Genomic DNA, 13,961 nt, shown 5'->3' on the forward strand with positions numbered 1-13,961 from the left:
TAACATCTTTTTCAGCAGAATTCAAGTGTGTGCCAAGGACTGGAGCCTTGCAGGGCGGTAACATAAACCAGTGTTTTATGTTTTAAAGGTGATTCTGCCTGACAGGGTGTTGTGCTGCTAATGCACTGTTTCTTTTCCTCTTTTTTACCTTTTCATTTTGTTTTGCTTAAATTTCTGTCCAGTCATGGCAGTTTGCTCAGTTAGAACAGTTCCATGGTGGTTCATGAATTAAACATTAGTGAACACATCTTAATTCCTTATTTCAAATTTATGGCTGCTGTCCTTTGAGAGTTCTGATTTCCCCCTCCTCTACATTTGTCTCCTTCTTTCCTTAATTACCTCCCACCTGCCTCCCAGAGCTCTTCATTCCCTGCACCCTGGCACTGCACACTCCACAGGACTGCAGCGGGGTTGTCTGTCAGCAGCCATTTGGTGTCATGACAGGTATCAATTGTTTATTCATTACTTGAAAACACTTAATTAAATTTGACTGCATAATTAGCCCGTTAGCAGCCAGACATGCCAGGGCAGCAAATGTGACTTGCAGAACTCCCCAGGCTGCAGCCCTTTGTGAGGAAGGTGGGAAGGCAGTGTCTCCGTGGGGTGGTTTGGGATCCTCAGGTGTTCTGAGTTCCAGATGAATCTCTGCATTCTCTGGTGTCCTTGTGGTTACCTTTATTCTTTAAAGAGCTGAACCTACACAGAACCTTAACTCCTGATTCTGCTGGGATTCCCTGAGAACCCTGGAGCTGAGGGCAAGCTCTGTTTTTTCAACACTCCAGAAGTGCAGCACTAGATGCTTTTACCTTCTGTACCCATGGCAAATCCCTTCAGCAGGGTTAAGGAGAGGTGTTGTAAGCTGCATGACATAATCAACATGTATTTGAACTCTTCTCCTCTGTTATCTACCCTCATTTAGACAATGCATTTTGCCTTTCAGCAATGTGTTGTTAATCTTAACAGGAAAATGTTTAGGTCAAAAGGGATCTGATGTTCAGCTGAAACTTGAAATTGGCCAGCACATGCTGCTTCTCTGTGTGTGCCTCTTACATATCAGTACTGTTGAAATACTTCTGGGTTGTGATGCCCATCTGCATTTAAAGAACGTAGGAAATTGTCAGTGTTTTACCACAGAGATATGAGTTCTAGTGCCAGAAACAGTATTACAAGAGCAAAGTTACTTGACAGAGAGAGTCAAATGGTTGTCTGAGAGTCCTTAGGAAAGCAGTTTCTTTGCACCTAGAGCAAAAGGTCCCTTTGATCCTGCAGGGCTGGTGACTAGCAGCCCTGGGGCTGTTGGTCATTGGGCTCTCCTGCCATGCTGCATTTTATTTTCTGCATTACATTTGCAAAAGAAAAGAATTATTTTGTATCTAAACATGTAGCTACCCTGTAAATGTTCTTTGCATGGAATAACACTTGTCCCTAACTTAGCACTGAAGTTGTGCTAAGCGTCTCTTTGAGTCCATAAGCAGAGCTGGTCTAACTCACCTTTTCTTTTTGTAGTGACAGAGTGTCGAGGGGTCTTGGACAATAATCAGCGATTTTCTTCGTTACCGACGTACCTACCTGTGAGCTATCGGCTCTTCAACGCCGAGACATCTTTCTTCCTCAAAGAAGCCAACCAGGACTTCATGAGAAATTCCAGTTTGCAGTCCAGGGTGGAGTCCTTCTTCCCCTACAAAGCCAAGAGACCGCCCGTGTTAAACGCCAGCTACGGACCCTTCTCCGTGGAGCAAGCAGTGCCCCAGGACCTCCTGCTGACTTCCAGCTCTTTTGGATCCGCCAACAAGTTCACCTACAACTGGAAGCTGCAGGCCTACATCATGAGCACCAAGATCTACCTGAGCAAGCCCAGGGTGCAGGTGCTGTTCTACATCGTGGGCAGGGACTGGGACGAGTACAGCCCCGCGGAGCGGCTGCCCTGCCTGCGCGTGTTCGCCTTCCGCGAGACGCGCGAGGTGCGCGGCAGCTGCCGCCTCCGGGGGGACCTGGGGCTCTGCGTGGCACAGCTGGAGCTGCTGCCCAGCTGGTTCAACCCCCCCACGGTGCTCACGGGCCGGAAGAAGCCGGCGGAGCAGCTGGAGGGGAGCCCTGTGGAGCTTTACTACACGGTGCAGCCCGGGGACGAGAAGGGCGAGTGCACGGCCGAGGATCTCCGCAAGGGCAACGCCATCCGGCCGGGGAAGGACGGCATGGATGAAAGCATGTCCCACCTGCAGAGGATCGGCTCTGTCAGCCTCTACCGCGGCCAGGAGGCCTCCCAGCTCACGGAGCTACGGCTGGACAGCAATGTGGTGGTGTGGCTGCCCTCCAAGCCCGTCAAACAAGGGGAGGTTGTGAACGTTTACGTGACGATTGCCAACAATTCCACGGTGGATCAGTTCATCCTCAGGTAAGGAAGTTGGCCGGGCGTGGTTCTGACGTGGTGACATGCCAAGATGTTGAGGATGTGGGATGGATCTCAGCTGATGTGAAGTTGATCCCCACTGAAGGTTGCTCCTAGTCGCTGAAATTCCTTATTTTCCTCTTTGCATGCTGTGAGGAGGATTGAAAGCCCCTGTCACGGGGAGGTTTTCAGCGTGTCTGCAGTGCCGTTTATCACAGGTGTGCAGCAAGGTACAGAACTGCTGCTTTGGCAGGGCTGTTTCTGTGCTGTGACAGACAGCCAGGCATCAGAAAACCTCTCTGCTTTATGGCGCTTTTAAAATCGGGTTTTTATTGCACAGGCATGGAGTTTGAATGTAGAAAAACTTCAATTACCTGCTTTTCTGTAAGTGCTCTGGCAGAGCTCGCCTCTCCCACACACAGAGTGGTTTTGTTAGGAGAGCTCTGTAGGGAGGGTTTAACTATCCACTTGCAGTTAAGCAGTGTTTGTCTTTGGCAGCACATTTGTCCTTTAAATAAAGCCCAAGGTGTTTGATATTGCTGCTGCCTGTAAGGGACTGTTAGAAGTGAGTGCCATTATTTTGGGCAGGAGTGGGAACGCAGGAACTGCCTTACTGGGTCAGATCACTTCCCTTTTATTTTCATTTTTAGCCGTTTCCCTACCGATCAGATGAAAATCCTTTGAGGATGACAAAGACTGGGAAACTTGTTAATCACTGAAAAATTTGATGTATCTTTTTTTAACTTGTTACCAGGCTTTAAATTCAGTGGAAATTTCCACGGTGATAAGCAACAATTGCTCTCTAAAGCCTCAGGGAATCAGTTTCCCAAAAGATTCTGCACATGAAAGAATTTATTTCTAAGGCTTATATGAATTAGATTAATACATAGTTGACAACCACCAAGGAGAATGGCCTTTAGAACAGGAAGTGTCGCTTGGCAGATAAAAGGCTTTTATTTGAAAAAAGGGGGATTTTAGTCATCCCAGAACCGTTGTGGTGTTTGCAGCTTTGGTTAAATTGGCGAGATAATCTCCCAGACACCTGTTTACTGAGTGAAACCTCTGTGCTAGAAGTATTTTCTATGTTGTTACTTCCCTTCTATTGAAAATCCCTTTACACAAAGTCGTAGAAACAGAATACTTTTGCACATAACAAACATAGCTGTGGTGAAAGAAGAAATCCAGAGGCAGTGAGCTGGGTGTTTGTTGGGTGAATGGCAGTGGGGATCACTCTCTGAAGGTCCTTTCTTTATTTTCCTGAAAAGCGAGTTGAATCAAGCTTGTTGAAATCTGGGGCTGTATTTCTTTGCTCAGAAATGAGTCTGGCTGAGAGGTGCAGGAGACAGAGATGGGAATGTGGGAGGTTGGTAGCTGCCTGTGTGACTTGCTGTTATGGACACAGAGGATTGGCTTTAGTTCTGGGAACATTTATCTGCAATGCACAGGCTGACACAGGTTGGTTCTGGGGCTGGAAAAGGATTGTTTTGTGAGACTGAGCTGTGAGGAGAACTTGCTGACACTTAGTGTGTGACTCTGAACTCCATACAAAGGCACTACAGAATGTGAAAAATGGGAAAGCTCAAACTGAAGGCGTCAGTAGAAGGCTGGTGGAGCCAAGTGGAGCTTCCCATTCTGAGGTGGGAATCTGATGTCTTCAGTGCAGCTTCTGAGGTGTGGAAGGGGTGGGGTGTGAGCCAGGAACCCGTGGAGTGTCTGTGTCTGGAAAGAGAGCCCAGAGAGCAGAGCAGCCAGGGAATAGCAGTGCATATGCTGGGGCTGCCTGGGGCCCCCCTTGACCTTCTGTGTGGCCATTTGCCTGCCTGGAGAGAGCTGTGTGCTCTCATCCTCCTGGGTTCCCAGCAGAGCAAGCCCTACATCCTATGACATGCACTCACATTTAATCATCCTAAAGAAAAACACACCACACGTTATCCCCGGGCACAGAGGGCTTGTTTATTTTCTGCTCCTTGTATATTATTCATTGAGGTATTGCAACACGCAGAGCTGGAGCAAACAGCATGTGATCATTGCTTGGGGGGTGGGAAATAATAGCTACAAATCTTCTCTGGCAAAAGGGAAGCAGACTGGTCTAAATGACCTCATAGCCACAAATCATGGCAATTGAAAGCGTGGTCTTAAATTGTGTCTTCATTCAGGATCCTGGTACTGTATCTGTGAATTTATCTGTGCCCTTAATTTGTCTTAAGTCAGCATCCTGATACTGTATTTGTGAATTTATCCATGTTCCTAAATTGTGTCTTCATTCAGCATCCTGGTACTCTACCTGTGAATTTATCCATGTTCTTAAATTGTGTCTTCATTCAGCATCCTGGTACTCTACCTGTGAATTTATCCATGCCCTTAAATTGTGTCTTCATTCAGCATCCTGGTACTCTGCCTGTGAATTTATCCATGTTCTTAAATTGTGTCTTCATTCAGCATCCTGGTTCTGTGTCTGTGCATTTATCAGTCCAGGAGGATGGCTGGTGTGGCAGGGGTGAGGTGGGTTGTGCAGGGCACTGCATTAATGCCATAGGAGCACCGTGTGGATAAACACAGCTCCTCCTTTCTTGCACCCAGAGAGCACAGGAGTGTGGTGGGAACAGTCCAAACCATCCTGAGAGGTTGTAGGTCCTGTTCTGTCCTGCTCTGTCACCTCTGGTAGGTCTTTACAGGCATTTTCTATCTGCAAAAATGGAAAATGCAGTTGGGCAGCATCACCCTTGGGAGTGTTCAGCCCTTTTACTGCAGGACTTTGATTTCCTCTCATGGAAAGGGTTTCAGGTTTGCCTTATGTTATCAACAGCAATATGAATGGGAAAATCTTGACAAAAGAGCTGAAGGAATAGAGAAGGGGGAGGAAAATATTGCCCTGCTTTCCTACCACTGGATTTCTGGGCTCCCAAAAGAGAGATGAATTGCACTTGCTGCTGATGCTACAGTAACAAATTACTGTTACCTCTAGCAGTTGGTAAAGTATGAATGGAAGGAAAGAAAATAAAAAGCCCAGCAATTTCTAAGATGAAGATCATTGAGGTCTTGTGTCCTTCCCAGAGCTGCCACAAATTGTTACCACTGGCTTTGGCAGAGCTACCAGGACTGACTGTCACCTCTCCAAGTGCAGTTACACTCTTCTCTAATGTGAGCCATCATTTTGGGTGTGTTGTCTGTGAGGATTAGAGAGCAAAATCCTTAGGGCACGGCCCTGTTCTTGACTGCTTTCCTGAACCCTCCCACCCAGCAGGCTGCAGAAGAGGGAAGGAGTCATGACCAAACTGAAAAGAAGGCATTCTTGTGGGGATGACTTCCAGAAGTTACACATAGCTGGGTGTGATGCTGGGGAGGGGTGAGCTGCAGGCACCAGGCAGCTCTGGAAAGGTTGTCCTGTGTGCACTGCTGTTTGTTCTGGAGCTCAGAATACTTCTCAGGTACTGACCACGACAGGATCCTGCCAGCTGTTTCTCATGCCATGTGGTGCCACGTTTGACCGGCAGAGCTCAGCACAGCACAGAGGGGGTGGGAGTGCTGAGTGCTCTCTGTCCCTGGGCAGCAGATCAGCTCTGAGTCACTCTGCAAGGGCTGAACCAGCAGATAACCTGATTTACAGGAGCTATGGAGCGGGATAAGTGGAGAGAAAGGGGATGAAGTTGTTACATCCTGATTAGAGGAAAGAGGTGTGACACAGGAGTGGCTTTTCCTTCCCTTCAGGCTTCTTCTTGTTAGAGATTTTGCAGTGCAGCTCCTGCACCTGGAGGGATGTGGGGTGTAATCAGTGTCCAGCAAACAAATCAACCCAACAGAATGGATAATTAGGAGTAATAATAAATCTCCAAATTGGATAAGGATAAATGCAGTGAGGAAATCTATTAAACCCATGAGCTGGGACAGCTTTTACATTTCAGTGCCTAATGAGTATTGACAGCAGGGCTCTGTTGGGTGGTGCTGGCAACAGCTGAAGGACCTGGGGGAGGAGGCATGTGGAGAGCAGCACCAGAGGTAGAAAAGGTTGTTGTGGTTATAATAACTATGTAAGTGCTCAGGAATCTCAATATAAAAAACCATTTTGGAGGAACTGGTCATGAAAAAGGGGCATCTTCAGCACTAACTCTGCCTGTTCTGCATGGAAGACCTGTTTGAGGCTCCCTAGGGGATAAACCTCTCCCAGGAGCTTGGCACTGCCCTCAGCTGCACCTAAAATAACCAAAAGTAGTAACGGTTTCAAGCAGTTTCTGTTTGCTTTTAGATAGTGACATCTTACCATATGATGAAATAACATTTACTACCCTGAAATCTGTACCTGTTTGTTGGTTCATTAGTTCTTGACACTGCAGTGTGGTGGCATCAGCAAACACAAGTGACATCCTGAAGTCAAAGGTACCAAAACATGCAAACCTAAACCAGAGCTGGAATCACTCTAAGTTTTGTGTTAACCCAGGTTTTGGGATGCATTATCCCAAGGATCTGTTTTCCATGGTAAATGGAATGCAGTTTTTCAGCTCTGAGGTGAAGGGTGCTTTTTTTAACGCTGATTCATATTTAAAACCAGCAGAGCTTGGAGTGAAATGAAGAGGGACAGAAGAGTTTGGGATGCTCTTCTGGGTCTACATGTCCATCTCCAAATGCAAGATTGCAACAAAGCATTTTACATGTCCTGTGCAGCTTTGCATTGCTTAAATATTTAAGAGTCATTTCACTGCACAAAAACATTTCAGGTGACATCTGAAGGGAGAGGAGTTTGAATCTCATTATTTCAGGGTGTATTTTAATTGGAAAATTGAGTTATTTTATGGCATTGATAGGGCCCCTAAGGCCAGGTGCTAGTCCAGAGTTGCTCTGCAAAAATGCCCAGAGGTGTGAATTGTGACTTGAAGGGGTTTTATATATTTCATTGACAGAGGTTTATATACTTCACTGTCTGGTGTTCAGCCTTGTGGAACTTTAAATCTTAACTGATTTTTTTGTTGGTTTGTTTTATTTTCCCTTCTATAGAATGATCAGTAACAATTCAGCTACACATCCACAGTGGAGCAGGTTATTGGAAGAGAAGTACCCTGGGGGATTGTGGTTTTAGGAAGTGCTGAGGTACAGCAGCACCTTGCAAGGGCTTTGTTGGGATTTCTCCCAAGGAGATTCAGAGCAGTGGTGCCATCAGCTTGGATGTTCTGCTCCAGTGAGCAATGGGGGCAATCTGCTGGAGCACTCCTAATTACCATTTACTAGAGAAGTGACACACTAAAGGGGAATATTTCCCAGTGTAGCTTTAAAAAGCATTTGTGATGTGAAAAATACTTCTTCAAAGAAGGGAATGTGTTAATGCTATTTTGGGAGAGTGGCATGCGCTCCAGTTTAATTTCATTAGCCCTTAGCAGGCACTTTTCAGGGACATTGGTGTCACACCAGAGGCAGCTGGGTCCTCCAAACCTAATGACTCGTTCTCAGAACTGCTAAGCTGGGGAGAGGATGTCCTTTAAACCTCTGACAAAGGTGCTTCTCACCAGAGCAGAGGAAGCAAGGGGGGGCTCACTGTGGTAGCTGCAGTCTGGTTTAATAAAGTTTTAAAAAGAACTAATTATTAACTTGAAATTGAAGCTGCCTAGAAAAGAGAAAACAGGCACTCTCCCCCTGACTCCTTAAATCCCTCTGAAAAACTGTGGTGTCTGAGAAACCTTTTGAACAATTCTCCAATGAAATGTACTCATTACTACTGAGAGTAACCTGTGGATTGACTGTTAGATGGCTGACTCTGTGCTCCATGCTTTGGAAACCATGTGCTGCTTGACCAGGTCGGTGAAGCACAGCTTTGCAGCCAGGAGGGGACTCCAGACCCTGCTGGGGTCAGGAGCTGGCCGGGGAGGCTCAGTGCTGCTGAAGTCCATGGAGAGCCCAGGTTAGAGCCTCCCTTCTGAGAGCATCACCTGAGCACCTCGGTCAGCTCCTGCACGCTGGAATTCTGTGCACTGGAGTGGGCAAGGATCAACTCAGCTGGCAGGGCAGGACTTGCAGAATGTCCTTGTCTTGTGGAAGGAGGTGCTCCCAAAGTGTGGGGCTGTGGCTTCTCTGGGCCAGCTCCAGGGCTATCTCCATGGAACTGTAAACAGACCTGAACTGCACAGCAATGTTTATGTATAAATGTATCTATACACCACTGTGTATAAATACATATACACTATATATAACTATATATAAATACACACAACTACACATAAATATATAAATTAATACGTATATAAATGTTGTGTATATATATACACATTATATATAAATATATATATAGTGAAAAAAAATATATATATATTTATAAATATGCTCTCTGAGCTGGGTCCCAGGCTATCTCCATGGAACTGTAAACAAACCTGAACTATATATAAACATTTTTAATATAAATATATATATATTTATATAAATAGAAATAGTTATGTATAGTTATAGTATATATAGAGTTATGTACATATAACTGTACATAAATAAATGTATATAACTATACATAAATATATAAGTAAATACAAATACAATGTATATGTATATATACACATATGTATATATATACATATATATTGTGTGTATATATATAGTGTGTGTGTATATATATATACACACACACACAATATAAAATGGATTTGGACTTTTGCACTTCAGACCTGTGTGTTTGAAAACTTTTCCCGATGTGTTGATTGGAGAAGTGGAAGAAATGGATGGGGGCTGTTGAAGGGATTGGCCGTGAATGGGAGAGCAGGAAATCAGAGAGTTCCTGGCTCCTTGTGCTGGAGGCAGGGCTGCCTTCCCTCCTGGCAGGAGGTGCTGGGGTGCAGGAATTCCCACTGAGGTGTGCTGAGAAATCCCCTGGAGTGCGGTGCTCCCCTTGCCATACCCTCCAGCTGTGTCACCCCTGGCTGCCCCAGGTGCTCCTCTTGCAATCCCCTCCAGCTGTGCCACCCCTGGCTGCCCCCGGTGCTCCCCGTGCCATCCCCTCCAGCTGTGTCACCCCTGGCTGCCCCAGGAGCTCCCCTTGTCATCCCCTCCAGCTGTGTCACCCCTGGCTGCCCCAGGTGCTCCCCGTGCCATCCCCTCCAGCTGTGTCACCCCTGGCTGCCCCAGGTGCTCCCCTTGCCATCCCCTCCAGCTGTGCCACCCCTGGCTGCCCCAGGAGCTCCCGTTGCCATTCCCTCCAGCTGTGCCACCCCTGGCTGCCCCAGGAGCTCCCCGTGCCATCCCCTCCAGCTGTGCCACCCCTGGCTGCCCCAGGAGCTCCCCTTGCCATCCCCTCCAGCTGTGCCACCCCTGGCTGCCCCAGGCGCTCCTGTCCTGTGCAGAGCTTGCAGCCCTCCTGCCCAGCTCTGGGAGCCCGCAGTGGGACAAGGCACCGCTGTTAATTCCTGTTTAGACTGTTAGCCACTTGTGTGACTCCAGTTACAAGCCTTAATTAAATCCACGGTTCCCTGCCTAATTAGTGACAATGGTGGCTCGTTAGGCGATCACACAGCGTAAAGCCCAATCCTCCCGAGCCTGCGGCGAGGAGGGAAATCCCGCTCTGCTGGGAGCTCGGTGGAATCAAGAGGATGTTTTGTGGCTGTCTGAAGCAAGGCTGTGATCTGCTGCATTAGGGGATCCCCTGGGAATCCTCAGAGTGATTATCTGCCAAGCTGTTGGGCTCCTGGGCCGCTGGAAGCAGGGAAGTGTGTGAGCCTGTGGGTCTGAATGGAAATGAGCATCCCTGAGAAAAAACGGGGCTCTGAACCCTTAGCACATCTGTTGAAGCTGCAGAAGGAGGAGTGACCTGCTGGAGTCATACTGGGGGGACACCAGCAGCCCCAGTTGCAGGGAGGAGGCTTTGGGGTGCACGGATGAACGGGGGTCATCCAAGAGTGCTAGCAGAACTGTGAAATCTGATGGGGTTGTTGTTTTGTTGGTGCTTGTGGGGATTGTTGTTTAAGACAGAAAGTGTCGGATTGATGGAAGTTTCCGTTCTGGCAGAATGCTGCTCCTTGCTCATGACAGCACAGGCACGAAGAAATCACATTGTTTAATGTTCTTGTGGCACTTCACAGTTTAAACTCCCACAAAAGGCACCGGGATCTTGGGAAGAGCTGCCCTGCACTTGAGTTAATTTCCACAGAATGCTGAGTTTTCCTGTGAATTATAGATGCTTGACTGCACGTTTTGCCACCATTTCCTCTGGGACCAACCTTGGGTGTGTTTCTTGGAAATCCCTCCCTGCCCAGGTGTGTTGTTGTGTTTAGCATTCTCTGGGAAAGCAAATTGCATCTCTGCAGACTTTGAATACGCAGAAGAGCTGATTAATTCATCGTTGAGGCTGGGTTAAAAGGAAATTCAGCAATTTTTTTTTGTTTGTTTGCCTGGTTCCTGGTGTGTTACAAAGTGTCTGTATTAGCAAAGCTGCCAGGGGGTTAATTTACACTAACAGCCTAATCATCTCCAGTGACACCGTGTTAGGTTTTCATATTGCTGCTGAGATCAGCAAGGCTGGAGGGAGGGGAGGGCTTGGGAAACAGCGTGGATGTTGGGAGGAAAGAAAAATGGGGGGAAGCACTTCAGACATAGCCCTCTGCATTTTCAGCTGTCAGGCTGCTTAAAAGAATCTCTTTTTCATACAAGCTCTGGCTCTCAGATGTAACCCTTCACTTCCAAAGTGCCACCAGAGCGAGCTCTTTGTACAAGACAGACAGGCTCATTAAGGGGAATATGTGACACTTTCCAAAATGCAGAGCTTGCTTCCTCAACCTCCCTGATTAGTTGTTACCCAGAACACATAAATAGTTGTGGGTCATGAATCACAGCTTGGTTTTGCAGATAAAAGAGTGTCTGACAGACCAGACCATAGAGTCATGCTTAATCTTTCACTCACCCCAGGAGTGCTGGGGAAGCAGTTCAGCCCTACAGGTGATCACTGAGGCAGAAATGTTCCTGAGCAGCCTGAGGGGTTCCTTATTTGCCATACCGGACATGTGTGGCTCCTATTTTGAGGAAACTAAATTCTCCTATGGGTTGCATGGCTGCTTACCCAGGGCTGTAAGCTTTGCTGTAGCTTTCAAGAAATGAGGTGCTGGGATGGTAATTGCTGGAGTCCCTGAGTCACTCGCTGTGCCTGCTCTCTGCAGCCTCTACCGATACCACCGGTAGCAACAAAAATATTTTTCTGCTTGAGGTTATGTCTAGCTTAGAAAAAGCTCTGATTGCATTGAGAATTCTTCCTATGGAAAGGCAGCACCAGCCCTCAGCAGGAGCCTGTCACTTAGGAACGGGCCCAAATTTAGTCCTGTGGAAAGTAATGAGGGTATTCACAGGCTTTAGGCTACTTTTTATTCCTCTGGATTCCTGACATCCATGACAGGCCACATTAGCAGCAGCCTCTGATTCTCCCTTCTATAGCAGCCTGATTACAGTTTTCCAGTAGAAAGGAATGACAAAACCATTTTTTTTGGTATGTACTTAGTCACTGTGGGTTGTGTGATGATGACTGTGGACAATGTACCCTTGTAATATTGGGGTTTGAGACAGAGGATGATAAAAGGATGGTTTTAAAGCTGTGATTCATTTGTGAAGAGAACAGAGCTGGCCTGAGCAGAGGCTCAGGGCAAACACAAGAAAGAGCAGGCAGCGTGTCACAAGCCAGCTGTGGGGACAGGAGTGTCACAGCCCTGCAGGTGACATCCCAGTAGTGTTCAGGGAGGTGGCTTTGGGTCCTTGAGACAGGACTTTGGTTTGTGGGACGGTCCTGCTGTCCTCAGGATCCACGAGAGGTGATTCCAGATGGAAGGAGTCTCATGAGGGAAGCCCCAGGACCTTGGGGCTCAGGTCCCTCGGGGCTCAGCTGGGTGACACTGTTCCCCCAGGAACTCCCCAGTGCCTCTCCTGGTGCCTGTCACTACCCCAAACCTCAGGAACTCCCCAGGAACTCCCCAGTGCCTCTCCTGGTGCCTGCCAGTGCCCCAAACCTCAGGAACTCCCCAGGAACTCCCTAGAGCCTCTCCTGGTGCCTGTCACTACGCCAAACCTCAGGAACTCCCCAGGAACTCCCCAGTGCCTTTCCTGGTGCCTGCCAGTGCCCCAAACCTCAGGAACTCCCCAGGAACTCCCCAGTGCCTCTCCTGGTGCCTGTCAGTGCCCTAAACCTCAGGAACTCCCCAGGAACTCCCCAGTGCCTCTCCTGGTGCCTGTCACTACCCCAAACCTCAGGAACTCCCCAGGAACTCCCCAGTGCTTCTCCTGGTGCCTGTCACTACCCCAAACCTCAGGAACTCCCCAGTGCCTCTCCTGGTGCTGCCAGTGCCCTAAAGCACCCTGTTCAGAGCCCTGTTCAGCCAGGATGCTGCAGGTGACAATCCAGCCTGGGCACAGCACGTGAGGATGCTGTGTAACCTCCCTTCTCCAGACTCAAGGGTACTGCTGAAGAATTTTTCTCTTATCTGTCTGAGACAATGCTACTGTAATTTGTACTGGGCAGAAATACTGAGAGAGCTGAATGAAGGTTTTATCAGCTGGTTGTAGATAGTGACAGCTGGTTAATGTTAATATCTTCTGAAGGATCTTTAAAGAAATCTTGAATAGTTGTGCAGAAATTAATATGCCTCATCCCTCTTTTTGTTTCTGAAGTGGGGCTGTGCTGTCATCTCCAGCCTGCATTCTTTAATTTTCATAGCAAGGGCTGATGGGCTCTCTGTCCATTGCTATGGTAACTGCTGCTTTATTTCTTACTCAAAGAAAACATTGACATAAACCCCACCACAACGTGTCCTTTTTATTCTCTGTGCACACCTAATGGATGCCAGAGCTGTGCAAGTATGTCCTGATTGTGCTGGATGGAGAGCAGTAACTGCAGGGCTCCTGCCCTGGTGTGTCACTGGTGTCACCTTTCAGCACACACCAAATTTTATGTCAGCTACTTCAGCTCTGCCTCTGTTCCTGCCCATGTGAAATTAGATTTCAGATACTTCAGGGTGGAAGCAGTCCCTGGCTGGGTGTTGGGAAGTGCTGGGGGGGAATGGGCTCTAACAGCAGATGAGGCATGTGAACTTTGGTTTTGCTCTTAAACAGCTCCATTTTGAGGTGGAATTGATCCCATGAACTTCTGGCAGTCGTTCAAAATCCCTCCCAACCTTTTTGTGAGCACTAATGAAGGGAGTAGAGGTTCTTTCCCTGTGTCAGTACTTCTGATTTGTTGCCTTAAAACCCCCAAATGTCTCATGAAAAGCTCTACAAAACTACAGTAGCCTAAGTCCCCTCCACGAGGTTCTGCTACCCAGTTTGCCCCAGATTGCTGTTCCTCACATCCTCTGAGAGTGATGCAGAATAAAGTGTTCCCAGTTCCTCCCAGCATGGGTGGCTTGCTTTGAGTCCCCACGCCCCTGTGACACCCCTGCCAGGGACAGCTCTGAGGCCTGGCTCTTCTGGAAGGGAAAAATTCTCCTGGAAAAAGTCCTTCTGCAAGTGTTTTCTTGTGTTTTCCCTGCTCCCTGTCACAATTATCTGATAAGTGTGGCAATTATCTTCTCATCTTAGAGTAAAAAAAAAAAAAAAAAAAGAAATAATTAAAAAATCTAATCATTATCTACAA

At 47.5% G+C, this 13,961-nt stretch overlaps 1 protein-coding gene across 1 annotated transcript in view; it reads left to right on the forward strand.

Moving 5' to 3' along the window:
* LOC132336289 (transmembrane protein 132C-like) overlaps positions 1 to 13,961 on the forward strand; it is a 178,351-nt gene that overhangs the window by 53,246 nt on the left and 111,144 nt on the right. Inside the window, exon 2 of the mRNA XM_059863623.1 lies at positions 1,507 to 2,395. Coding sequence (XP_059719606.1) covers positions 1,507 to 2,395 — 889 coding nt within the window. The remainder of the gene's footprint in view (positions 1 to 1,506; positions 2,396 to 13,961) is intronic.

This window comes from Haemorhous mexicanus, chromosome 19, assembly GCF_027477595.1.
Source record: "Haemorhous mexicanus isolate bHaeMex1 chromosome 19, bHaeMex1.pri, whole genome shotgun sequence".
Lineage (NCBI taxonomy): Eukaryota > Metazoa > Chordata > Aves > Passeriformes > Fringillidae > Haemorhous > Haemorhous mexicanus.